The sequence below is a fragment of the Acartia tonsa genome, chromosome 13 (assembly GCF_053477335.1).
Source record: "Acartia tonsa isolate MP-2025a chromosome 13, ASM5347733v1, whole genome shotgun sequence".
In the NCBI taxonomy this organism is placed as follows: Eukaryota; Metazoa; Arthropoda; class Copepoda; order Calanoida; family Acartiidae; genus Acartia; species Acartia tonsa.
Window position 1 is genome coordinate 145371 of NC_137272.1, and position 27963 is coordinate 173333.

General features: G+C 31.8%; 2 protein-coding genes across 2 annotated transcripts in view; both read left to right on the forward strand.

Annotated features, from left to right (window-relative positions):
• LOC145304369 (uncharacterized) overlaps positions 1–27693 on the forward strand; it is a 46359-nt gene extending 18666 nt beyond the window's left edge. The window contains exons 5-10 of the mRNA XM_080146235.1: positions 7814–7931; positions 8516–8584; positions 9015–9078; positions 13770–13874; positions 26544–26658; positions 27637–27693. Coding sequence (XP_080002361.1) covers positions 7814–7931; positions 8516–8584; positions 9015–9078; positions 13770–13874; positions 26544–26658; positions 27637–27693 — 528 coding nt within the window. The remainder of the gene's footprint in view (positions 1–7813; positions 7932–8515; positions 8585–9014; positions 9079–13769; positions 13875–26543; positions 26659–27636) is intronic.
• LOC145304276 (uncharacterized) lies at positions 18520–25642 on the forward strand. Its single transcript, XM_080146130.1, has 10 exons — positions 18520–18795; positions 19437–19544; positions 20089–20206; positions 20821–20907; positions 22212–22394; positions 22642–22763; positions 23211–23471; positions 23849–23955; positions 24801–24919; positions 25500–25642. Exons 1-9 carry the CDS (start codon positions 18719–18721, stop codon positions 24860–24862), a joined length of 1125 nt encoding a protein of 374 aa, XP_080002256.1. The 5' UTR covers positions 18520–18718; the 3' UTR covers positions 24863–24919; positions 25500–25642.
• Positions 27694–27963: the final 270 nt, after the last annotated feature.

Genomic DNA, 27963 nt, shown 5'->3' on the forward strand with positions numbered 1-27963 from the left:
TTATATCGATGGAACATACATCGTTTGGTCCAGCCCCCTTAACTTTGAGCTACTGACGTCAAATTTTGCACAGGTGTCTGGCATGATAATGCGCTAATTTTGCCGTGTTTAGATCCACTCTAACCCAATCCGTTCGCTAGTAATAGGGGATTACTTAAATTAGTTTTAAAATTTTGTTAAAATGAAGCTAGAGTGCTGGTTATGGAAAAACTGGATTAGAATCAGTTCTTAGCCATACTAAAAATCCATGTATACCATCGCATTATAGTAAATTTCCTTGTGTACCAAAATTAAAATCGTCAAATTTTCAACAGTTGTGTTAGCCCAGACAGTCTCCCCCTTAAGACTAACAAAACATGTTAAAATAATTTAATTTTTTATTTTAATATCCGCGGAAAGTTGTCTATATAGGATGCGATAATTAATATCGTTTTAATGTGGAATAAAAAGACAATTTTCCTAGGGACCAAAAGGGATAAGACAATGGCAAATTGATGTATATCCCCAATGATGATAAAAATTTACCCCTTTATTTAAAAATATTTAAAATTTATGGGCTGTTTATTATACTAGTCCCCAAAGTTATATAATGTATTTGTTGGCTCAACAACTTTGGGAACTACATTAAAGTTTTATTAGTTGGATCATTCATTTGAGTGTTTAAACGTTTCAACTACTAATTTTACGCTACAGAAGGGGTAAGTTTGTGTAACGTCATTGGGGATGTACATCAATTTATCGATCATTGTACTATCCCTTTAGATACCTGCATAATATATCTATGGTTACCAACACCCATCAGACAGAAAACCAACCCTTTGATTGCATGACCTTTGTCTAAAGAGTTCTAACTGTGCATGGTAATTAGTGGCGCCTATTTATGTTGCACACCTGATATAGAAGCAGTAGGAACCAAATTTAACGTCTTTAGTTTTCAAGATATAATTTTTAGAAACATAACTTTATAAGAAATTCAAATATTTTCAGCTAACTTATATTATGTTTTGTCATAGGCTTCCCTTTATACGAAACAATTCACCCAAGAAAAGCTTTATCCTAAGATATGCGTTAATCTACACAGAGAGAGAGAGAGGGGACAATGGGCTGTTTATTACAAGAGTTCCCAAAGTTTTATAATAACGTTTCCTTATTGGTTTGCTCAACAACTTTGTGGATTAAAGTGAATTTTGATTGGTTGGCTTATTAAGTTTTGTGTCCAAACGTTTCAACCACTAATTGTAATCTTTGTAATTTTTGTGTATCATCAATGGGGATGTAAATCAATTTATCGTCTTTTGGCTTTTTATGCAAAATAAATGCAATAGTTAAGCCCTAAAATCTGTACAATATTTCAACCAATGACATAACCGGACTGTTACTCCGCTGTTATCCTATAGGCTTCCAACATTCATAAGTAGCAAAGCACACAAAAACGAAGTTTTTTTACATTTAACTTAAGTCCGTCCGCCCGTCCGTACGAGACAATTATGTCCTTTTTGACGAACATTGACAAATATAGAGTTCTATCTCTCTCACTCTCTTTCTCCTAAATTACACCTAAATTATTAACCTTTAAACCTAAACGTATCTATAGTATCTATATATCTATTTTTCTCCTTCTTTCTATTTTTAACTAATACATTTTTAAGATACTTGTTGCTTCGTCCCTGGTCCTTAGGAGAGGGAAGGGAAGTTATAAGCAGAATATTAACTTAAGGTATATAAACTTACTGTAAAATTGTAAAGATATAGGATTCTCTTTACAGGCATCCTTACATTTTTACAAAAACAATTTATATATATTCTTTGCTTAAAATATTGTACCTTTTGGTCCTAGGAATCATTGCTCCATAAATCAGATTAAAGGGATAATTACATTTTATAAAAGATTGTCAAAAATTTAAAAATTTTAATGTTGGTAAAGTCAGTTTAAAATACCCCCCACCAAATGTTAAACTATGTTTACAAAAATGTAAAAATATGTAAACAAGGATGACAACATCCATAAAAGCGAAGCACTGAAACGGTAGGACAAACGGATATTAACACTTGTATAGTGTCAGAACTGAATAATCAGAATATAAATGTATAAGAATCGGAGCAAAATTGTAAGTAAATTTGTTGATAAACTACTTGATACAGGATAATGTTTATGGACATACTGACATTTTTAGGACTTGATTATAGAGTTGATTTGCTTATACTTTGTTGTCCCAGGAATCAACTTTATTGAACTGATTGAGTTCTTTGTTTTAAGGAAGCTTTACATAGGTCCAGAGAAGGTTTTAGGCTATTTTTCAAACTCATTCCTATCCCTTAAAATATATTGATAGATAGATTGACTATTATTAAATCTGTTAGAAATACTTATGGACCAACAATTTCCAAGGGAGCAATAAAAAGCTTGCATGAATATTAATTAACAAATTAGTCCAGCGGTTTCAGGGATCTTTTACTAAATATAGACAGATATATAGACCAGCTATAAAGAAATATATTTAGAATGATAAAAAAGCTAAAGAGTAGCTCTGCAATTTGAAATATTTATGCTTAATAACTGCTTTTCTCAGTTTTTTATCTTAATACTAGCGGCTACGCCCCTAGAGGCTTTATTAGGGCATTTGAGGTGGGGGAAGGGAGTTAAATTCTAAAAGAAAGAGTAAAATGATGTTTTTTTTTTTTTTGGGGGGGGGGAAGTTGATTACCCCCATTTTCATTTCAATTTTTAAACGGGTGACAGAGTTCTGGATCTCAGATATTATGGATCTTTTCAAACCTGTTTACCCCTCCCCTATTTTCATTGTACATGAACCAGAAATTTATGGATACACCCCTTCAAAGCTCTTTCAATATGTTTCTACAGTTCAACAAATTTAAATTGTAAATTGCCATTACTAATTTATTGTTAATTACTAGCTTATATAACTATTAAATATGTAACAACGTACAGCCAGAAGTAAATAAAAACAAAAAACTATACTACTTTATATAAATGGATAAGGATAATGGTAATTTTCGATTAGTATTATAGATAGCTTCTCTAAGCCCCGGGCTAACAAAACTGGTAGGTATTAATTTTATGATTTCTATTATAAAATTCGTGAAAATTGTCTATAATACTATACATGATTTTTCAGTATTGTTGAGAACTGGTTCCAATCCAGGGGATCTTAATCGGTTCTGAAGCCATACTGGAAATTTTTAGTAAGATAAAAGTTATGCTTGAAAATTGTTTTATTAGCTATTATTATAAAAAAAATTTCATTTTAAAAAAAACGTCATTTGCGTCATCTTCGCGTAATTTCTATTTTCAGATATTTTGGAGAAGCTATCTTTTAAACGAAAAATTGTGAGGGGGTGGGGTCATTTTTTTGGTAGAGACAGACACAGATTATCACTTCCTTAGATAGATAGACAAAAAGATGGGTAGATAGATAGATAGAGATAGATAAAGAGACAGATAGATAGATTGATGGATGGATAGATAGTTAGATTGAAAGATGGATATATGGATAGATATATAGATATATAGATAGATAGATAGATATAGATGGATTGATAGATAGATAGACAGATAGATAGATAGATAGACAGATAAATAGATAGATAGATAAACAGATAGGAATATAGATAGATAGAATCAAATAAAAAGAAATAGCCTAAAACCTGTCCATATAACAATACTAAGCTTCCCTGACAATTTAACAATGAATAGTTAAGAAAGCGTCATCTATTAAACCGGTTTTAAACTGATTTTTTCAAATCAAATCATAAAAGCAAAGTTGTTAAGCATGAAAAAAACTCTAGCATATTAAAAATTACCCAGATAGCATTATTTTTGCTTGTTTTATGATAAAATTAATTTTTTTCTGTTCTACAGTTTTTTTCTGTCTAGAGTTAAAAATCATGAAAATTGGTGAACTCAATTAGTTGTTCTTTTAAGGGCAGCTTTATACATATCTTACTGGGTGGATTTAAGCTATTTTCATTACATCCCTCGCACAAATATATTATAATCTTATATAGGAAATAACTTCAGAGAGAGAGGGGACAATAGTCCCCAAAGTTTTCTTATTCGTTCATTTAATAATTTTATGGCCTATAGGTAATTTTGATTGCTTGGTTTATTGAGTTGTGTGTTCAAACGTCTCACTCACTAATCTACAGATAAGGTAATTTGTGTATAATTTGGGATGTTTATCAATTTATCGGCCATTGTCTAATCTCTGGTTATATTATAACAATTTGTTATTAAAAAATCTTTAAATGTCATTTTATGTTTTATTCTTTTTAGTAGCAAAGCTACTCTATAAATAACTTTGTGTGTCTGTCCGTCCGTCCATCTGTACGGCTAAGGAGAAAAATCAATTTCGTAGAAAGCTTAAATTTTTAGTGTTAACCTAAGAGAGAGAGGACAATAGTTCCCAAATTTTAAAATAAAGTTTACTAATTGTTGGCTTAACAACTTTGGGGAATTTTCTTGACTTTTGATTAGTTTGTCCATAAAGTTGAGTAACTAAACGTTTCAACCACTAATTGTAATCTACAGAAGAGGTTATTTTGTGTATCATCTTTGGGTTTGTACATCAATATATCGGAAATTGTCTTATCCCTTTAGATCCCTGGTTATATTATAACCATATCTTATTTATCATTATCTTTAAATTGCTTCTTATGTTATCTTTTTTAGCAGCAAAGCTACTCTATAAATAACTTGGTGCGACTGTCCGTGCGTCCATCTTTATAACTAATGGGAAACGTGTATTTCTTGACTACTATTTAAGGTAGATAGCTGAAATTTTTGTTGAAAACTTATAAAACCCATGCACATCTTGAGTGAGCCATACCCCGAATTTTCAAGCGAAGATTCTATATCAGTGAGCATTAAATGTGAATTTATCTTTTACTGTTAAAGAAAACAAGGATGATAACATCCATAAAAATAAAGCTCTAAAAACGAAGGACCATAGAACATGAATACATGTAGAGAGTCAAAACTTTGGGTACTTATATTTAAATTGATAAGTATACTGACTTCTTAAATTTTAAAATGTCCCAACCTTTTAACCAATAAATTTATAAATAAAATTGATAATCATCATTGAAGACGCATAAACATTTATCTTATATTGTCTTATCCCTTAGAAACCCTTCAGAAAATAGATGTTTTAAAAGTTGAAATGCTGGAAATAATAATTTATTGTCTGAGATTTTCGCAAACTCTAATAATCTGTTTATTCCAGATGGGTAATATAGTGATACCCCACATCCCCTCCCAACAATAGAGGAACATATTGACTAATATCTGAAAACTATATTATCAACCTGAAAGGATGTCATTTTAATTGTCCAATGTCCCCTCTCTTCCTGAATATTTTGATTGTAGAATTTTAGGTAAAATTAACCTATTGTTATTTATTTACATTATTATAAGTAAAATATGACAACTATTTTACAGGGAGGGAGGGGGCATTAGGCTGTATATTACACTAGTCTCCAAAGTTTTATGATAACGCTTTCTTTTTCGTTGGCTTAAAAATTTAGGAGATTTTAATAAATTTTAAAAAAAGTTAAAGGCCCAAATGTTACAACCACAAATTATAATCTACAGAAGGGGTAATTTTGTGTTTCGTTATTGGGTATGTACATCAATTTATCGGCTATTGTCTTATCCCTTTAGATCCCTGTTAAAATATGACTTTTATTTTATATTAGGTAATGTAAAAAACACAAACTCTACGAATTAAAGAATCCGCTAATTATTTAGATGTTAAAAACAGACGTTATTTTTTCATGTAAACAAGTATGTCAGTTACTTTGCTAGATAGATAGAGAGAAAGAGATAAACAGATAGATATTTGCAGGGTTCTCCTTGGAAACAACAAATTTTTAAACAGTCATTTAAATTTTTTGTCTGACTGACAGTTAAATACTTATTTTAGGTGTAAATGTACTTTATTGGATATTCGGAAATTGGCATGTGTGACGTCATAAAAATTCACCCTTTTTAGGGGTTTCCTTTTCCACTTCTCCTCTAATCCTTCCTCTTTAGATGTATTTTTATGACGTCATACATGACACTTTCCGCATAACTACCTTTCCTTTAAAATTTAAATTTCAAATTTTTATTTTGTTTATAGTAATGAAAACAAAAAATCAATAGTAAGCTTTGCTCCTCCTACATATTTGTATATTGCCCCAAGACAACTCAAGAAGTTTTAAGTGGGGGGTTGACAAGGGATAGGGAAAAATATGCTTCAAGTATTTCAAGTACTCTTTTTGTATTGAAATCTTTAAATCTTAGAAAAGAAACTGATGGGAAGGGTTAGGTAGGGGGGATTCAGGAAGATTTACTAGATTGTTTGCAAAAAAGTAATTTTTTTCATTATGTTTAAAAAAAATCATATCAAGCACATAAACTAAACATCTAATAACAATTTTTGATTACATATTTCTGTCCTAATGTGTTATTTACTTTTACTTTTACAAGTTCACTTTTATTACTAAGTGAACTTGAAAACTCTTCCAACCTTTGTAAGATATGCATAAAAAAAACAAATGATAATGCACAAAATTACCACTTCTGTAGATGAAAATTAGTAGTTGAACACTCAACTGAATTAACCAACCAATCAAATTCACCAAAGTCACCCAAGTTGTTAAGCCAACAAATAAGAAAACATTATTATAAAACTTTGGGGACTAGTGTAATAAACAGCCCATTGTTCCTTCTCCCCCCCTCCCCTCCATCCTATTCTATAAAGTAGTAAGCTTTTTTTGTCTTTAGTGAAGGATCTTGCTAACCGCTGAACCGATAAATAAAGCCTTTTTCATGGGAATTTAGCTGTGCGGACGAGATAGCACATCATTTTATATGATTAAAGAAACAGAAATACTTAGCAGTAGGGGAGATTTGAATATGCATTTTAATCTAACATTTATGTGGTGATGAATAAATTATCAAATTACATAAAATTATTAAATTCATAATGAAGCTACTCTGTTATTGAAAATTTCGTTATCATTTACGTAAAATACTGTCCAACAAACAATTAACCCTTTGATTGCACGAATTTTTTTTCTGAAAAGTTCTAACTGTAATTGTTAACGAGTTGCGCCTTTTTAAAGGCCAAGGCATTATTCCTTCTCTAACTGTTTATGACGATCACATGACAAATCCAAATTAGAGAGGATTTTTAATAACTTTAGTTATGATCTAGTGTCAGTCTTACATTCGAACCTATCACCTCAATTTTTAAATTAACAAAAAGAGCTAACCGTTACGAACGGACGACCTTAATTGTAGTTTTATAAAAAAAATACTAAAATGAAAATTATTTCATATTTCATTCTGAATACTGAAAAAGAAAAAAAATATTATTATTACTTATCGTGCTGTGCTAATTTTGAATAATTTCATCCTTTTAATCAATTTTATCAAAATCTTTGGAAAGGTTGTGTGATTTAAACAAGACATTTTTGGTTTTCATATGTGAAAACTCTTAAACTGGCTCTAAAAAAAATATTGAGAGCCACTACATATTAGATTCCAATGTTTATCTCTAGATCAAGGTATTTATGACTTGGTGCTTATCTTAGCTAAAATCTTTTACATATAAGATTCAACAATGGCTCTTTAAAATTCTCCAATGAGCCGGCTCTCGGATTTTATATTATTACATAATATTTCATTGTGACAACTAAATATCTGCTTAAAAATACGCTTTGTCGATTGGTCCTTCCATAAATTTAGTGTGCTTCACTACTTGTGGATGTTGTCATCCTTGTTTAATTACTATTCAATTTGTTACAGGTTACCAAAACAGAGAGTTTATTTACAGTTCTATCTCCGCCCACTATTGGGTATTACAAGTTGGAAATATTTGGCTCCAGAGTACCTGACAAAAAAGGCAGGGTTGATATACCCTTGGGTAGGTATTTTTTTTCTTCTTGAATGTCCATTGATAAAAAGCACTTACAATTTTCATTTTCTATTAATTCAATATTTGTTGTGCCTATCTAGTAATGAACCTACCCCCTTACTTCATCCTCATAAGAGAGAGGAGTAGTTTTTTCCCATGCCAAATCCATGTGGGGTTCTAAACCTGCAGTGCACTAGCCCTGCGGACCTACACTGTAACCAATATATATAATCTGATCTAACCTGACCATGAGAATTAAAGAAACAAACAAAAAAAATACCACTCCGCTTTTGTTCTGTTTATCTCTGTGCTCGTCTAGACACTTTGAGGTGGCTTTTTATAGTGCCAATAAAAAATGACGTCTTACTGGCCTACCATTGGTCAATTAAAATGTATACTGGCCTTCCATAGGTAATTTAGTCTGTGTATTTGCCTATAATTTGTTATTTGTATTGTATGACGCCATTTTACATAGGCACTATAAAGAGCTTCACTTTGAGGGAAAATAACAATTTTTTAATGCTTTCTTCAATTGATATGGTCCCGAGGACCACTAAAACAGTAGTCTCAACAAAGATTCTCTAAATTTTTAGTTGCAACATTCATGGTGGAAGTAAGATTAAAGCAGCTGGCACAGAAATCTAAACCATCAAAATCTACAGGTCATAAAACTTATTAGATAAATATTTGAAATTGGAGTAATTTTTTGCATATTTTCTGTAAAGTTATGTTTTACCTATTAGTCAAATGCACTTATTAAGTCAAACTGTTCTTGATTTTGACCAAATGTGTTTACAAAAAAATGCCCATAATCAAGTATAATTTGACTTAATAATCACATTTTACTTAACTCTAACACACAAATTTTAGGAAAACATGCAAAAAAAATATAGCTAATCAAATAGATTATATTAAAATCTGCTTTTGTTTTAACTTTAGTGTTTACTTGTTATTCTTCAGTAATTATACCTTAAAATGGGGCTTCGCATGATAGCTTGCCAATTTAATCAACAAAACCTAACAGTATATAATCATTCATTATGCTAAGAGTCCTTATTTTTAGTGATGATAAATTTTGATTTATTTTTTTAGAGAGTTCAGTGATTCCATCTAGTAAACTTTCTTCAGTCAGACCTTCTATAGACATCACAAGCAGGTAAAAATAATTGCCAGTATGGCTTAGAAATCGATTAGTTTCCTAGTATGGATTAGAAGCCATACTGAAAAGTCATGTATTGTTAAGTATGATTGACAATTTTTAGAATTGCTAGACTGAGCATTCGGATATAGAGATCATGATATAAAATAATTAATTAGGTATCTATTTGATTAGGTCAAGATCAGAGGTAGGTGGCCAAAGATGGCATCCCCTTCAAGGTCGCCAGTCTGATATAGAAATCATTATATCAAATAATTAATTAAATCTGTATTAGATTATGTCTAGGTCAGGGGTAGATAAACAAAGATGGTATCTGCTTCAAGGTTGCCAGCCTGATATAAAAATCATTAAATCAAATAATTAATTAAATCTATATTAGATTATGTCTAGGTCAGGGGTAGATAAACAAAGATGGCAACTACTTCAAGGTTGCCAGACTTACATAGAAATCATTATATAAAATAATTAATTATGTATCTATTTGATTAGGTCAAGATCGGAGATCGGTTTTTAATAAATGCCGCGTTTTTTCAACAATTTTTTAGACATTGAATGATTGAACGAAGACGATGGGAGAGTATACGACATAAGAATTCAAATTTTAAAATTATTATTTTAGCCATTTGTATAATATCTAATACAACTTAAATCCATTTTCGCTGCATATTTATTAATGCGTCTTTTTAGATCTGTGTTAGACATTATACAAATGGCTAAAATAATAATTTAAAAGAAGTTGTATCAACTTTTTTGCTTTTTATTTAAGATAGCTAGCCGGTCCTTTCAGTAAGTAGTAGATGTAAAATTTTTCATAGAATTCAGATATGCAATCGTTTTTTTGTAGACCTCTTATTTTTTAAGTAATTTAAGTTTTTTTAAAAAATAATTAAGTCGGTTTTAAGGTACTAAAACACAACAAAATAAAAGAAGAAAATAGCCAGTATAAACAAAAATAGTAAGATCTTTAATTTGACACCTTACTTTTAAAATTCTGTTGAGTAATTGTTGAAAAAATCTATTTTTTTAACCTCGGTTTAATCAAAACATTAAACCTAAATATTTTCTCATACAGACATAAAAAATATGGGTTCATATATACCATTAGAATGAGAAAAATAATATGAATCCATTGTAAGCAAAATTGAAAAAGTTTAAAAAAATTGTAATAAAAAAAAGAAAAAATATAAAAGTTATTTTAAGAATTGTAACTACTAAACTAGCCAATCACAAATCACAAAAATTGACGAATTGGGAAGCTTAATCTATAAAATTAACCTATAGAATTGCCAGAAAAAAGGAGAACGTTCATACAATATATACAATAGATACTACAATAAATATAGTGATATTAAAGAACATGTAAAGAATGAAAAATTATGAACAAATATGCATCAGTCTGTTTATAAACTTCAAAACAATGCAGTTAAAAATACATTATTGTTTCTTGTGTTTAAAAAATATCTGCTACATTGCATTGTCTTTTGTTTAGGTTTTGTTCAGGTTTGGTTCAAGCTAACCCTTTAAAGCCGAAAATTATGATTCTTAAAATAAACTTATTTTTTTTATTATAATTTTATAAAACTTTTTCAATTTTGCTTAGAATAGATTCATAATATTTTTCTGATTCTAAAGGTATATATGAACCCATGTTTTTTATGTCTGTTTGAGAAAATATTTAGGTCTAAAGTTTTTATTAAACCGAGGTTAAAAAAATAGATTTTTTCAATAATTACTCAACAGAATTTTAAAAGTAAGGTGTCAAATTAAAGATCTTACTATTTTTGTTCATACTGGCCATTTTCTTCTTTTATTTTGTTGCGTTTTAGTACCTTAAAACCGACTTAATTATTTTTTAAAAAAACTTAAATTACTTAAAAAATAAGAGGTCTACAAAAAAACCGATTGCATATCTGAATTCTATGAAAATTTTTACATCTACTACTTACTGAAAGGACCGGCTAGCTATCTTAAATAAAAAGCAAAAAAGTTGATACAACTTCTTTTGAATTTTCAAGTTTTGTATACTCTGTTAAAATCGTACGGGGCATTGATCTTCAAGATGGAATAAGGTTTTTAGCAGAGTATACAACTAAAGTATTCAAAATTTTAAAATTATTATTTTGGCCATTTGTATAATGTCTAATACAGATCTAAAAAGATGCATTGATAAATATGCAGCGAAAATGGATTTAAGTTGTATGGCTAAAATAACCAGTGGCGTGCGAACCGAAGGGGGCATTTGGGGCAATCGCCCACCCCTAGCGACCAAAACGCCCCCCCCTGCCCCCCCCCCTAGCCACCGCCCCCCCTGCCCCCCCCTAAATGTTGAAAAATGCCCCATTTTGCCCCCCCCTGGTCAATAAAAATGCCCCTTTTTGCCCCCTACCCTACAAAAAGCAAAACTATCCCAGTTTCAAAAAAAAAAGATCAAGAAATACTCAAAAAAAAAATTTTTGGCGCTTCGGCAGACAGTTACTATTCATTTAACCCTACCAAATTTTTTAATTAGTGTAGAAATTAGGTTATAATCTTTTTTCACTGAACATAACAAACCAGGTAATAGGAAGTATTTTATTTTGTATAATATAAACTTTTTACCAAAGTTTTTTGTACATCCCCAATGATGATACACAAAATCACAAACACTTATTTAGATTACAATTAGTGGATGAAATGTATGGAAACTCGACTTAATTAACCAACCAATCAAAATTCCATTATGGTCCCCGAAGTTGTTGAGCCAACGAATAAGAAAATTTTATATGAAATATTGGGGACTAGTGTAATAAATAGCCCAAAACCCCTCCCTCCCTGCATATTTGAAAAAAAAAAATTTGCGCTTCGCGCCCTTCCAAACGATTTCTGCTTTTTATCACATTGCATTGTATATTATGTTTTTATTTCTTTAAAAACATGTGTAAACAACAAATATTTAATCAAAAAGTTATTTTATATAAAAAAGAAACAGCGTTGATATTTATCTAAGCCTTTTTCTCAACACTGTATGTCTGTCTAAATTAATAACTATATATGATGTCATTTTATTTTCAGGATAAGTTTATCATTTTTTTTGTGTACATACCCTTACAAAAAGATATGTTTTTTTTAAGGCAATTTTCATTAAAAACCATTAAAACTAACTACACTCTATATTCCTAACCTGATCAAATAGGCCACTCTTGTTGTCTATAATTGATTTTAGTTCAAAGGGGGAGTAAATATTTTAGGTGCGCTTTATGCACCGCCCTTAAAAATCCTTGGAAACACCACTTAATCAAAAATTAACAGAGTTTTAAAGTGCCATTTAAAGAGGGTAGGATATGTTGATATAACTTTTTAGCTTCTCTATAATTCACTATGGCTGTCAGTACGTAATGCTAAGGGGGAATTCATGGAGGTTGGACTGCTTTTCAGGACGTTTTTGGCTATTTTTGTATCTTTTAAATTTCGGGTATAGTCCCTTTTGTGACATTGCCTCTTAAGGTGCATTTCATGGTATTTTCAAAGTAGCTTTTCACCTATTTATAGCTCCTGCGGGGCCAATTGCCTAACCCTGCAGGGAAATCACCTGACCTAACTTAACCTAGAATAACCTTTTAAAAGCTTCTATGAAAATACGACGAAATGCCCCTTAAGAGGCGTTGCCACAAAAGAGACTATACCCTATATTTCTAAGAGATTTTTATATCTGTAGATGAAAGGACAAGTAATTTTTTTGTGGATTATAATATTTAAAAAAATAAAATTTCTCGCTGATTCGAGCATCCAGTATGTAATTTACTTTGACTGTCATCACACAACATACAGGAAAAAGGATTTGTGACTTTTTCTACCTAAAATATATATTTATTTCAACAGATGCTCTTTAAATTTACTTGTCTGTATTCTTATTCATGATTTTTTTGTGCTTTGCTACTTAAAGATGTTGTCATCCTTGTTGTCATACAATAAATAAATATTTAAAATCAGTTTTACATATTAGGTTAATTTTTGGTAAATTATTTCCAAAATGAGTGTTTTTATCTCCCCCCCCCAAATTTTTTTTAATGAGGTTATTCATCCTTCCTGCTGAGATTTTATAACATCCCCTTCCACCCATAAAAAATGTTTTGTGGTGGGGGGGGGGGGGAGGTTAAATTATCTTCTGTACTTTTTTTTCAAAGATGCTTTCTAGCTCCCTTCCCTTCGGTCATTGCAGGGTGGGGAGAAGGGATGGGGGAGAAGAGATGGGGGGGGGAAAGATGTGGGATATAAATGGGAAAAAAGGATGGGGAAGAAGGGATAAGAACTAGAAGGCCCATAATCAAATAATCCCACCCCTTAAAACGCCCTTATTTAAAATTAGTATATATAATCAAAATGCCCCCCCCTAAAGCAAAGTGCCCCCCCGGGGCACTTTGATTTAGGGGGGGGCAAAATTTTACAAAATCTTCAAAATGCCCCCCCCTAGACAAACTGCTTCGCACGCCACTGAAAATAACAATTTTAAAATTTTAAATTCTTATGTTGTATACTCTCCCATCGTCTTCGTTCAATCAATCAATGTCTAAAAAATTGTCGAAAAAACGCGGCATTTATTAAAAACCGATCTCAGGCGTAGGTGGCCAAAGATGGCATCCCCTTCAAAGTCGCCAGCCTGATATAGAAATCATTATATAAAATAATTAATTATGTATCTATTTGATTAGGTCAAGATCTGGGGTAGGTAACCAAAGATGGCATCCCCTGCAAGGTCGCCAGCCTGATATAGAAATTGTAGAAACTGAATTCAATGACGGGGATGATGATATCCAAGGAAAGAAAATAATAGTTTAATGTTTTTCATAAAATTTCAGTCATCATTACGAACATTATAATCTTAAAGCAAACAAATCACTGCGAATTTTCTGTTCATTAGTTGATGGGCAAAATTTTATAAAATTTATAGCCTTAGAGTTAGAGTTCCTTTTAAGAGTATTACAGGAAACCTTGTAGGATTTGGCTTAATAAAACTTTGGCCACGCGATTATCATGAATTTCACACTTAAATAGGATAGATTTATTACTAAATTTTAAAAGAAGGTGTCTTAACTTTTATTTTTATAGCTAGTCGGTGTTTTTAGTAAGTAGTAGATGTAAAATTTTCCATAGAATTCCGATATGCAATCGGTTTTTTTTTGTAGACCTCTTATTTTTTAAGTAATTTAAGTTTTTTTCTTTTAAATTAAGTTGGTTTTAAGGTACTACAATGCAAGAAAAAAAAAGAAGAAAATGGCCAGTATGAACAAAAAAAGTAAGATCTTTAATTTGACACCTTACTTTTTGAATTCTGTCAGGTAATTATTGAAAAATTAATTTTTTTAAACCTCGGTTTAATCAAAACTTTCAACATAAATATATCCTAAAATAGGCATAAAAAATATGGGTTCATATATACTTTTAGAATCAGAAAAATATTACGAATCCATTGTAAGAAAAATTGAAAAAAGTAAAAAAATAAAAATAAAAAAAATGGCCTAAAATATTATTTTGTACAGGCAACACTTACTTTACCCCCTCTTTACCCCCTATTTACCAACTTCCCATTTTTACTCTCAATGATTTTACTCTTAAAGATTTAAGATGGTTGCCTGTATAATATAATATTTTCATATAATTTCTTTTATCGTAGTTTATTTACTATTTTGTAAACTTTTTATTTCAATTTTGCTTAGAATGGATTTGTAATATTTTTCTCATTCTAAAAGTATATATAACCAGCTCATACCAATAACGAAATTAATTCGAAAAAAAAATCACGAAACCTATACATGTTTTTCAGCTGTCGTTGGGGGGCAACACATCGTAAATTTGACGACCTCTCCATTTGCCCCCCAAATATTATTTTAGATTTAATTCCCTTGTTGGTTATACCTTATTCCTGATATATAACACCTATTTCTTATGCCTCTGTAATGATATATTTAAGTTGAAAGTTTTTATTCTCGTGGGTTCAAAAAAATAGATTTTTTCAATAATTACTTAAAAGATTTTAAAAAGTAATGTGTCGAATTAAAGATCTTACTATTTTTTTTCATAATGGCAATTTTCTTCTTTTTTTTGTTGCGTTTTAGTACCTTAAAACCTACTTAATTTTTTATAAAAAAAAACTTAAATTACTTAAATAATAAGAGGTCTACAAAAAAAACCGATTGCATATCTGAATTCTATGGAAAATTTTACATCTACTACTTACTAAAAACACCGACTAGCTAAAAAAAAGTTAAGACGCCATCTTTCAAGAAAAATAATTTCAGCTTTTTCAGCAACAAATATACTCACTTTTTCCGTCCGACTGCCCAGGTTCTACGAAATACCAGAAAAAAAAATTCTTTTACCAGAAAAGTGGTAAAGCTGGTCAACCTGGTAAAATTTACCAGTTTCGTGGTAAATTTTACCAGCAAAAATTTTAGCCAAAAAAGTAGTAAATTTTTACCATTTTTTTTGTAAAATTTGACGAAACAAAAAACCCCGTTTTTTGTGTTTTAAATTAAAAACAGCTCTTCATAATCAGTTGTAGTACTTTAAAATAATGACTTCTATACAATGAAGCCTAAATTTAAAATTTTTTTTTTTTTTTAATTTTACCACTTTTGGAAGTTTTACCAAAAATGTGGTCAATTTTACAACTCTATTTTTCAGGTTAAGTCCGAATTTTCGGACTTAGACAAAAAACGCAATTTGGTCAATTTTTACCAAAAAGTTGGTAAAATTTGACAAGGTATTTTTTTAGGCTAAGTCCAGATTTTTGGACTCTGACAAAAAAAATGAACTTGGTAAAATTTGACCAACTTTTTGGTAAAAATTGACAAGGTAAATTTTTAGGCTAAGTCCAGATTTTTGGACTTTGACAAAAAAAAAAACTTGGTAAAATTTGACCAACTTTTTGGTAAAAATTGACAAGGTAAATTTTTAGGCTAAGTCCAGATTTTTGGACTTTAACAAAAAAAAAAACTTGGTAAAATTTGACCAACTTTTTGGTAAAAATTTTTACTTTTTATTGAATTTTTTCGCATAAAAGAAGCTAACTTTTTTTTAAAACCTTGAAAATTATTTCATCATTTCTTTTAAAACATCCTCCCGCATCGTCAAAAATATATCAAATTTAATATTTACTTATTTGAGCTAGCTTCATACGAATTAAAATTAAAAGAAAAAAAATCCAGGGTGTGTTTACGCAGATGTGCCGTGTGCATTTGAATTTATCGATTTTTCATCTTTAATATAAATATAAGCTTTCGTATATTCCCCTGAATGTTTCTAAAAGAAAGACAGAGATTTCGAATTATAGAGTAATTTCGCTACAAAACTTATATTTTTAAGTTTTGAAATTTATGGCACCTCTGTGCGCGCATGCGCACTATTGATAAGCTTATGATTATTTGAATATAGAGTGCCAAAAATAATTATTAGTTTTGATTCAATTTAATCAAATATTTTGAATCAAGAAGTAAATTACTACTCAATTTTCTCTAAATATTTAAATTTGTAGAATTTACAAGGAAGATTTTTTTTAAGCAAGATGTTTAAAAATGTGGCAAAATTGTGGAACAACAATGTTTCATGATTTCTATATTTATGTTGTCTTTGCCAACCGGACACAGTTATGGAATCCCGACGACGAAGATTTTTTTATCCAATCTTGACAAGTGAGGTATTTTTGGAAAGAGGAATATAAATAGAAAACGCCTATGAAAATTAGAAAATCCGCAGAAATCATATTTGCAAGTTATTTGCAAAAATCTGCAATGTTAATTTGCAAAATTAATTTCATGCCTTAAATGACTTATTTAAATAGAAATCTTTTTATGAAATGTGTTTATCTTTAAGTTTAGAACATAATTAAGGCAAAAAAAATTTCTTTAGTGTTACTTTTTTCACCTTATATATGAAAAAAGCAGTTTCTCACATTTTATGATAAAAAAAGGTATAGGAACAAAAAATATGTTTTTTCTTGATGTAAACACAATAATTGGCATAAAATCTATCATCCTAAATGTAAAAATCAGATATAGAATCCTTATTAGAGCAAAAATAGTGCAAAAAATAACCAAGACATTTTTGCAAAGTATGAAAATCTGAAGAAAATAGTTCTTTTTGATTTTGATATACATATCAGATAAATGTATATAAAATTAGTGATCAAAAACTATAAAACAAGTTATAACTTTTTCAATCCTATCGTTGATTAAAATGCACTTTTAGGTTTACTTATTACCAAAGTAGCACATAAAAACTCTTTTTATTAAGTTATTAAACAAAATAAATTCAAATCAACAATTAGGCGTTTTTTATAATGCAGTAGACCATTTTGTAGATGGTTTTTTGGCATTTATTTTGTTTAATTACATCATAAAAAGAGTTTTTATGCACTACTTCGGTAATTCTTAAACCTAAAAGTGCAATTTAATCAATGACAGTGTTGAAAAAACTTATAACATGTTTTATAGTTTTTAATCACTAATTTTATATACATTTATCTGATATGTATATCAAAAGCAAAAAGAACTATTTTCTTTAGATTTTCATACTTTGCAAAAATGTCTTGGTTACTTTTTGCACTATATTAGCTCTAAAAAGGATTCTATATCTGTTTTTTACATTTAGGATGATAGATTTTATGCCAATTATTGTGTTTACACCAAGAAAAATCTTATTTTTTGTTCCTATACCTTTTTTTATCATAAAATGTGAGAAACTGCTTTTTTCATATATAAGGTGAAAAAAGTAACACTAAAGAAATTTTTTTTGCCCTAAGTATGTTCTAAACTTATAAATAAACACATTTCATAAAAAGATTTTTTCTAACTAAGTCATTTAAGGCATGAATTAATTTTGCAAATTAGCATTGCAGATTTTTGCAAATAACTTGCAAATATGATTTCTGCGGATTTTCTAATTTTCATAGGCGTTTTCTATATATATTCCTCTTTCCAAAAATACCTCACTTGTCAAGATTGGATAAAAAAATCTTTGTCGTTGAGATTCCATAACTGTGCGGAAATACCACCGAGATGGGTTTTTAAAAGATGAATGCCACATTTTTTCGGCGTTTTTTAGACATTGATTGATTGAACGTTGACGATAGAATTTCAAACAGAGTATATAACATAAAAATACTGAATTTTAAATTATTTTTTTAGCAATTTTTCTAATGTCTAACACAGCTCTAAAAAGATGCATTAATTAATATGCAGCAAAAATGGATTGAAGATAATCTTTTTTTTTCTATAAAGGCCGTACCATCAAAAGCGAAATAATTAAATAAATCATTGTATACTCTTTTAGATTTCGCGAATGTCGCGCTTGTTATTCATAGCGTAAAAAATGTCGAAAAAACGCGGCAATATCTTTTAAGAACCCGGCCGGAAATAGATTCATATATGTTCATATATGGTTAACAACTATATATATATTTAAATATTTTTTTTTAATATTGAATGCACTATATTTTTTTATATTCTATCGAATATATATTTTATATGTCATTACAAAACTATATTACATTTAATATTAACATTAAAAAAAAACATCAATTTAAACTTTCGTAACCCTGTATTGGCTTCAGAAGTACAGTTCTACAGAAACCACGGTACACGCTTGAGCTAGCATCACCAGCATGGCTCTGCCTAGGCTTATAATTAGAAAGGCCAGGGTATTATTAGTGGTTGAAAAGTTTGTACATTATTATTACAGGTATTGTGTCTTTAAAGGGACTGTGAACGTAAATTTTTCTCATCTTAATATCAAATCTTAACATTATCTTATTCATAATATCTCACAGATAGAGCAAAACGCGCTTTTGTTTGCTTAAAAAACGGCTTTTTCCGACGATTTTTATAAGGTACAGGGAAAGGAAGAAATTTTCCATATTATATAAAATGTCCATTAAATTGATTTTTTGGTATTATCCTCTTAGAAATTTTTTTTTCAATATTGAAAATTTGAGTACCCCCCCCCCCCCCCCCCTGACAGCGAACTATGAACTCTGGCCGCAGCGCTCGGCTCCCTAGCCTGCCTAGCCGCAGCGCTCTGCCCCCTTGCCTGCCTAGCCGCAGCGCTCGGCCCACTTGCCTGCCTAGCCGCAGCGCTCGGCTCCCTAGCCTAAAACCTAACCTAACCTAAAATAGTTGTTCGTCGGTAGTCGGGGGGGGGGGGGGGGGGGGGGGGTTACAAAATTGAAAAAAATTGAAAAAAAAATTTCTAAGAGGATAACGCCGATTTTTTCTCCCATTATAGCTAAAATTAAACTTTTTCACATGGTACAGAAAGACATCCTGTTAATTTTATTTAAGAAATAGATATTCCTAATCTAACAATAATTTTATTTTGGTCAGGTTTATGGTAATGAATGTAAAGATGGACGGGCGAACATGGGAGCAGTTACTCTTTATCTTGCTGCAGATAACTCAACTCACCCTCACAGAAACACCACCAAGACGCAGGCACATAGATAATTATTATAGAGAAGTTACGATTTTCTTTAAGTATTTAAGAACAAATTCACTAGCATTTTGCTTGTAAAGAAGAAGTAATGAAATTAGTTTGTTTAGTCAGCACACTAAATCTAAAATAAAGAAAAATTGATATTAATGTAGTTTTGACCTAAACAAAGAGTTTCCAGTATGGCTTTGAAACCGATAAATATCCCCTGGATTAAAAATGGTTCTGGGCCATACTGAAAAATTACGTATTACAGACAATTTTCTATGAACAATAGTCTAGAAATTATATTATCAATACCAGCTTTGTTAGGCCAGTCCTTTGGCCCCTCGGGGCTAACAAAATTGCTATTGATCTGAAAATTTCTCATTTTACCAGTCGCGGAAAGCTGTCTATAATACGACGCGATAAATAAAATCAGAGACAAAAATACCATTTTTAGATAAAAAGTATACTTTATACCTACCTACACACTTAAATAAAAATAGCCTATTTATATTTAATTTGTTCTTGGATCTTTAGTTAATAGTTATCTATGCTTATCAGGGAGGACACCCTTGGAGGAAGGTTGACCCAGGCCATCTTCCAGACCCTCATTGTCACATGGATCAAGGCTAATCTCTATGTTGTTGTGTCCTGTGAACTTTGGGATCAGTTTCTAGAGGTAATGTTAGCTATACTATAATTAAGATAACCTGCAGAAATAGATATTTTATTACTTGGATGTTACACTAGATTTTTATTTTCTCTAATAAAGTAAAACTCCCAGTGGGCTAAAATGACGATAACCCTAATTCGCCCCCTTTACTCCATTCCGTCCCGTCCTACTGGATAAACAAACTGACCATTGAATGAGTTTCATGTTAGCAACCTAAATTGACTTCAATTTTTCCACTGTCATCAATATCCACGTATATTCTATATCCATTCCATAATGTTTTATTTGTTCTACAGTACAGGAATCAGATCTATTTGCCAATCGTCCTAAAGACAACCAATGGTTGATTGTACGTCAAGCTTTTAATTTTAAGAGGGATAAAATGAGGGATTTCAAAGGTTTGAGGTTGGTAATCTAATATATTTTTTTTTTAATTTTGAAGGGAAACAAATAAGGGGTTTTACGGGTTGAGTGGAGTTAACACCCTTTAAGCCCCACCCTTTAAAATCTGTATCAAGAATTAAAAATGAAGTTTGGGGACGAATTTTTGCTTCATTAATTTAGATGAATTATTTTTCCACCAACTTTTCTACTTGTCAAAATAAGTTCGTTTGTTTTAGGTTTTGAGTGGACTAACTTTATGGGAAGAATTAATCCGGGAGTGGTTTAAGACTATGGAAACCCTTACCAGAGTGTTAGCTAGACAGGTATATTATTTTTTTAATGTTTTTTCCATTAAAGTTTATAAAAATAATCGATATATTATTACTGGGATGTTGTACCACATTTTCATTTACTCTGATAAGGAGATGCTCACAGCTGGCTAAAATAAAGATACCCCCCTTCTTTAAACCCAATCCTTACCCTACTACTGGTTGAACAAACTGACCAATAAACGAATTTCATGTTAGCAAGCTAAAATAACGACAATTTTTTCCCCCTGTCGTAATATCCACGTATATTCTACATTCATTAGAGTAGGTGGTATTATCCTTTTAGAAATGTAGCGCTCGGCTCCCTAGCCTGCCTAGCCGCAGCGCTCGGCCCCCTTGCCTGCCTAGCCGCAGCGCTCGGCCCACTTGCCTGCCTAGCCGCAGCGCTCGGCTCCCTAGCCTAAAACCTAACCTAACCTAAAATAGTTGTTCGTTGGTAGTCGGGGGGGGGGGGGGGGGGGTACAAAATTGAAAAAAATTGAAAAAAAAATTATAATTATAAAGATGTAATTTTGTTAATAATCATTAATGATGTGGATCAATTTATCGGGGATTGCCTTATCCCTTTAAATCCTTGAAGTTTTACCAACAAAATTCCGTTTGTCCCACTGTCTTATTTGAGAGCTTTACTCTCATAAACGTTATCATTGTTATTTTGTGGAAGGGAATTATGTTTTTTGTAAACGCGAAGCTTTTCTATAATTAGTGTTGGATGGCCGGTCTGTATGGACGAAACTCATAGCTATTATCATTAATTCAAGCATGTAGGAATTGTCCTATCTATTTCAAACTTGTTACCTACTGATTATTTTGGTCTAGCTAAAAAGTATAAGGTTTCTACTTTTGTCGTATTTTTTTAGTTTCATACCTATAGTTTTTGATTATAACAAATTCTTTTATTTAGATTGTAAAGAAACAAGACCTCAGATCAGCATTTGAAACATAGGGGGCAGTTGAAGAAGTAAGTTACAGAAAAGTTTCGCAGCTTATATTTATCTTTGTAGATCTGTATAATAATACAAACAATATTTTGGTTTCTTTACAACAAAATGGCTGGGTGTTGCCACCCCCTTAAAAGTCAAGGCTTGCCTTCACCTTTTCATTACTTGAATTTTTTGTTTGAAACTTTCACTACTGCTTTTAGTTAGGTTTAGGGAGATCAAGAAGGGTTTAGAATATTCCACAAGGGTAGGAGGTATTTTTAAGTTATAGGGAATTGTTTTGATTTATTTTTACCTTATTGTTATTAAACAAACTTCAGGTCTTGAAGTTATTTTTACTTCACTTTATTTTTTAAGGAAATGAACGGTACATTATATGCCGGTGAACGGCTGAGAGTGGAAATATCCCGGGGACGAGGCAGGGGACGTGGAGGCGGTGATAGAGGACGCGGAGGTGATAGGGGGCGCAGTTCTTACAGAGGTAGAGGCCAGGGTGGGGGCGGGGATAGGTATGAAAGACGCAGCCCCCCACATTACTCTAGGAAAGTTTTTGTTTTAAAAAGTAAAAGTTAGAAAATCTTTAGGTAGGCTTATTTATTAAATGTAACGTTTAAAAGCAATGCATTTTTTGTAATTTCGCCATGGACTGACGTACAGTTTTGTTATAAAGTTGCTGCGCTAATAAAACAGCAGTACCTAAGATAAAAAAATTTAAAATTAATCTTCCAAAATACTTACTAAAAATCATCGAATTTTTTTTTTCAAAATGAAAACATTTAAAAATAACAGAGGTGGCTCTAGAGGAAGGGGAGGTGATAAGGGTGGCTTTAGAGGCAGAGGCCGTGGAGGGGACAGGGGTGGTTTCAGAGGACGTGGTGGCAGAGGGGGTGGTAGATCCCCTCCACCAAGGTAAAATTTTAAATTTTAAGATTAGTTTAGATATTGCTAGCGGCTGCGGCCCTAGCATTTAGGGGCTCTGTATTAAAAAGGATAGATAGGGGACAGAAATATAGTCTAAAACCATTCCGTGTCATATGAGAAGCTTTCCTACCTATAAAGGAGAACTCAATCGGTTTAGTAGTTATCGAAATCTTAAGCTAAAGACAAAGAACCTTTTTACTTTAAACAATTTAGTATATAAACAAAATATATTAGTGTAATTTCCAAATTTGCTAACTTTAAATGCCTACCATCTCTTTTATTGCTTTATTAAAGATTTTCTAAAATTACAATAACTTTCCTACCTAGATATGCTCTTTTTTATTAGTTCTTCCCTTTTCTACCAATCAAAAAATTTTAAAAACCTTTTTTTTAATGAATTTTAACTTTTTAAGTAAATTATTTTTATTTTTTCAGGTATGAGAGGAGAGATGGCTACGGACCCCCCTCACATTACTTCACAAGGGAGGCACACCCCAGGGGCGACTACTCCCCTCCACAACAACGTTACAGAGGCCCCCCACCGCCAATGAGGGATATGTCGCCACGAGGACCCCCCCGCGGACCTCCTCCCCCCCACCACAGAGAATATTCCCCGTCACCCAGGAGGGGACCTCCCGGTAGGGGCCCACCACCCAGGGATTACTCACCTGAACCAAGAGGTCGGCCACCCCCAAGGTTAAATCAAATTTATATCAGGGATGTAAAGGGATAAGTCAATGGCCGATAAACTGATGAACATCAACATCGATGATACATAAAATTAGTGGTTAAAAAACGTTTGAACACTCAACTTATTGAAACAATAAATCAAAATTTAATTAACTCCCCAAAGTAGTTACCTAAGCCAATGAATAAGAAAACGTTATAATAAAACTTTTGGGACTGATGAAATTAACAGTTCATTGTCTCCTCTCAATAATGACATAAAGTACCTAGTTTTTTTACCTAATTTGATTTTTAATAGGTATTTTTTAGAATTTTAATGATATATGTTATTTTTAATAGATAACGACATAACATTTACTTATTATAAACTAATCTGAATATTCAAGGTACATGTCACCACCCCCATCCAAAGGGCCACCAGGTGACTATTCTCCAGGACGCAGGAGACCTCCACCCTCCCCGGGTAGACGTGGACCAGGGACCAAGGCTATTCAGGAATGGGTTATTAAATGATTTAAGACGAAGTAAAATATTGTTTAACCCTTAACGGTCGGGGGGGGGGCGTTGAACGCCCCCCCATCCGGTTTTTTCTATCTCATTTTCTGTGTGTGAAAGATAAAGAGCCCAAACTGCTTGACTTTTTAAGTATGGGTATGACACATAACTGAGAGTTGGAATTTTTTGAAAATCTCCATCCTGGCGGGCACAGGATGCCAGCAAACCTGGCAGGGTCATCCAGGTAAAGAACAAAAATATTTTTATGACCTAAACAAAGCATTTTATCTTACAAAATTACGGCAAGGGGCCCGACTGTTAAGGGTTAAGTTTAAAAAAAGATTGTACTAAAATAATTTACGTTTCTGTAGACACAACGGGAAACATGGTTCTTATGGGATAGGACAAAAGACGAAGTATTGAAATTAAATCAAGATTTACCTAATAAAAATTAGGTACTCAAAGTTTTTGAGTTGACGAATAAGTAAACTTGTTTCTGAAACTTTGGATACCATTATGATATTTACACCATATTTTACCCTCCCTGCCTGGGGTTTAGGTCTAAATTTATCTAATATTAGTACTTGTTTGGGACAGGGATCTAAAGGGACAAGACAATGGCGGATAAATTGATGTACATCAGCAATGATGATACACAAAATTACCCCTTCTGTGGAGTATAATTAGTTGTTGAAAGCTTTAGACACTTAACTTGATTAATCAACCATTCAAAATTCAATAAAAGTCCCTAGAGTTGTTAAAGCAACGAAGAAGAAAATAAAGCTTTGGGGACTAGTGTAATAAACAGTCCACTTCCTTCCTTCATTTAATCCTCCATAACTTAGGACCCCGCGTTCCACGACTCCATACGCCACGTGAAGCATATAATCAGTAATGCCGAGTAGTATGGACACAGCATGTTCTTGTTAGCCAGGGATGTTGTTACTGCTTATGTTTTCCAGGTAAGCTTTCCCTTTATTTTTTCTCGTTCTGCGTTTTCAAAGATGTTTAGTTAGATAAGTTTGCTGATTTTTTTGCCACGTGTCAAGATGCCTGTAGGAAATGAATGAGGGGGGAGAGGGGGAGTCGAACCTACACACTTTTATTTTTGCTTTCAAAAGAAAAAATTTAGGTGTGAGAGTAAGGGGGGGGGGGAAGTTCTGACACATTTGCGTAAACAGCGAGTATAGGCTTTATCTTTGGGACGGACGGACGGACGGACAGACATCGTTCTACTTTGTATTATAGATTAGATATTTAGTAGGGAGGGATGGGACATTGGGCTGTAAATTACACTAGCCCCCAAAGTTTTCAAATAACATTTTCTTATTCTTTGGCCTAACAACCTTGGGTACTTTTATTGATTTTTTATTGGTTGGTTCATTAAGTTGAGTGTCCTAACATTTCAATCACTTATTGTAATCTACAGAAGGGGTAACGATGTGTATCATCATTAGAGATGAACATCAATTTATCAGCCATTGTCTTATCCCTTTATATCCCTGTAATTATCTAATTAACTAATGAGCAATTTTATTCCAGGTTGAATATCAGTGATACGAGGTCGAATGGGGCCGGTGCCCAGCAAATCCAGGAGGTTGCGCAACAGTTTTCGCGACCAGAGCAGTAGAATCAAGAAAAATATGTTTAAGTGTTGTTTCAATCAATAAAGATAAAAATGAAAACAATTTTTTTTTATTTTTGCAATTTATACCTACAAGCGATGTTTTTCTATAATTAAGGTCAGTCGTTTTTTACCACTTTCTCGTGATTTTTACCACCCGTTTTTACCACAATTTTTGGTAAATTTTTACCATATTTACCCTATTTCTGGTAAAATTTTACCAATTTAGGGCAAAAATATTACCAGGTGTTGAACAGTTTTACCACTTTTTCAGTAAAATCTTACAGAAATTTGCGGTAAGATTTTACCAAAAAAGTGGTAAAAATTGGTCAAAATCTGGTATAAATTTGCGTCCTAAAATGGTAATATTTTACCGGAAATCTGGTAAAATTTTACCGATAATTGTGGTAAAAATCGCTGGTAAAAAGCGTGAGAAAATACCACAAAAAGTGTTTTTACCACGGTTACGGTAAAATTTTACCACCTTTTAAATCGTATAGGCTGGTAAAATTTTACCATAAAAGTGGTAAAAACTAGGTGTTTTTATGGTATTAATTAGAACCTGGGTGTAAGTCAGTATTGTGATTTTCTCTACAGCTATTGAACAGGTGCAACTAATTACCATGCACAATTAGAACTTCCAGACAAAGGTTAAGCAATCAAAGGGTGGTTTGACTGAAGGACGTTTGACCATAGGACCTTTCACATCATAAAGCAACACTAATAGTTATTTATTGCATCGTATTATAATCAGCTTTCCACGGAAATAGAAACTTACAATTCTAAAATTAAAACCAGTTTTGTTGACATACGATACATGATTTTTCAGTATGGCTTAGAACTGATTCTAATCCAGCAGATATTAATCGGTTTCGAAGCCATACTGGAAATAAAAAACTAAAGGTATATCCTTCTCAAAACAATCCGTAGATACAAATATTTATTTATTTTTTACTGAAAACAGAAGCTTCAAGAAAAAGTAGTAATGGAAGCAAAGGAGATCAAGTCAAACTTTTTCAAACTAGATCTGAATCAGCCAGGAAATTATTCGTTGAATTTAAAACAAACAAAAAACATGTAAATAAAAGTTTTAAAAAATTTGTTAAGGCAAACTTTAATGTCCGCTAGAGAATGAGTGCCAGAACTGACGAACCAAATAATTTATTTACTGGATGTTCATAAGTATATGGAATTTACATAAAAAAGTACGCCAGTCAATCCTGAATATCATGATTTTCATAGACACAGCAGATAGAAAGACATTTCAGTTATAGAGTGACTTCGCTCCTACCAATATTCGCCTGTTTACAAGCTAGCTTATTTCCCCTATTCTTACTATAACCAGACATAGCAGCATAATTTAATTGCCAGCGGTTTCCCTTGAAGTGCCTATTTGAGCACTTTAAGTTTAAGTGGTTGAGTGTGGTTGGTTTTCGTGTGGTTTACTTTAAGTTAGGTTAGGTTAGGTTATATTAGGACAGTGTTGCCCTGCAAGATTAGGGTATTACAGGATTACGCCCCGCAGTGACGTTACTTTGTTTGTTCCTAAATTCAACTTTTAAACTTTAGAAGATACGGACTAAACAGAAACTCCTCCATAGCCCCTGAAAGCCTAGACAGCTGGGAGGAAGGGAAATATTAGTGATAAAATAACGGCGCTTTCACAAAATTACCTTGTTGAGCATTGACACCCAACTATAGCCAACCCTTATATCGTAGTGAATAAGGGAAAATAGTTTGAAACTTTAGGTCAGGTGGGGTACTATGAGCCCCAATGGGTAAAGGTTCCCCAGGGGGGGTATGGGAAAAAAAACCTCCCTCATATTTTTAATTTGTTTTAAAAGTTAAGAAAAGGTTTTCAGTGCTCAAAAGTCACTATCGATGAAAGCACCGAACAAACTATATTAGTGATAAAAGTTATTGTATTATGAACCAAAAATGTGATTTGGATTGCTTGTAAATAAATTAATATAAATTGGCGCCTAGTAAATGTAAAGAAATGTACTAAACAATTTAAATGTATTTTAATTTAACAAATGTATTATTTACAACTAGTATGCTGATGATTTAAAACTTAAAGCAGTTGTTAGAGTAGTGAACTCGGTTTGCTAAAAATAGACCTTTAGGTTTAATTATATATCTAATTTAGTTATCCTTGTAACAGGATGTCTGTTTTTATGCGTGTTTGTACGCTGAACCGATATGGTTCTTTATATAGTTGCTTCTCATAGATCCTGGAAAGATTTATACCTAACTTCCAAGTGAAAGTTTTTTAGCAAAATATTTAATTTCTTATTTGGCTCAAAAACTTAAATAAAATTTAATTGTTTGGTTACAAAATAGTTGTGTCTGAACTGTTCAACCAATAATTATATCCTACCA

Excerpts from the sequence above, each read along its gene's own strand:
- LOC145304276 (XM_080146130.1), top strand. The coding sequence starts at position 18,719 with ATGGCTCTGCCTAGGCTTATAATTAGAAAGGCCAGGGTATTATTAGTG. Across the intron at positions 18,796-19,436 it reads TTTGTACATTATTATTACAG|GTTTATGGTAATGAATGTAA; the intron begins GTATTGTGTCTT and ends TATTTTGGTCAG. Across the intron at positions 20,908-22,211 it reads CCAGAGTGTTAGCTAGACAG|GAAATGAACGGTACATTATA; the intron begins GTATATTATTTT and ends TTATTTTTTAAG.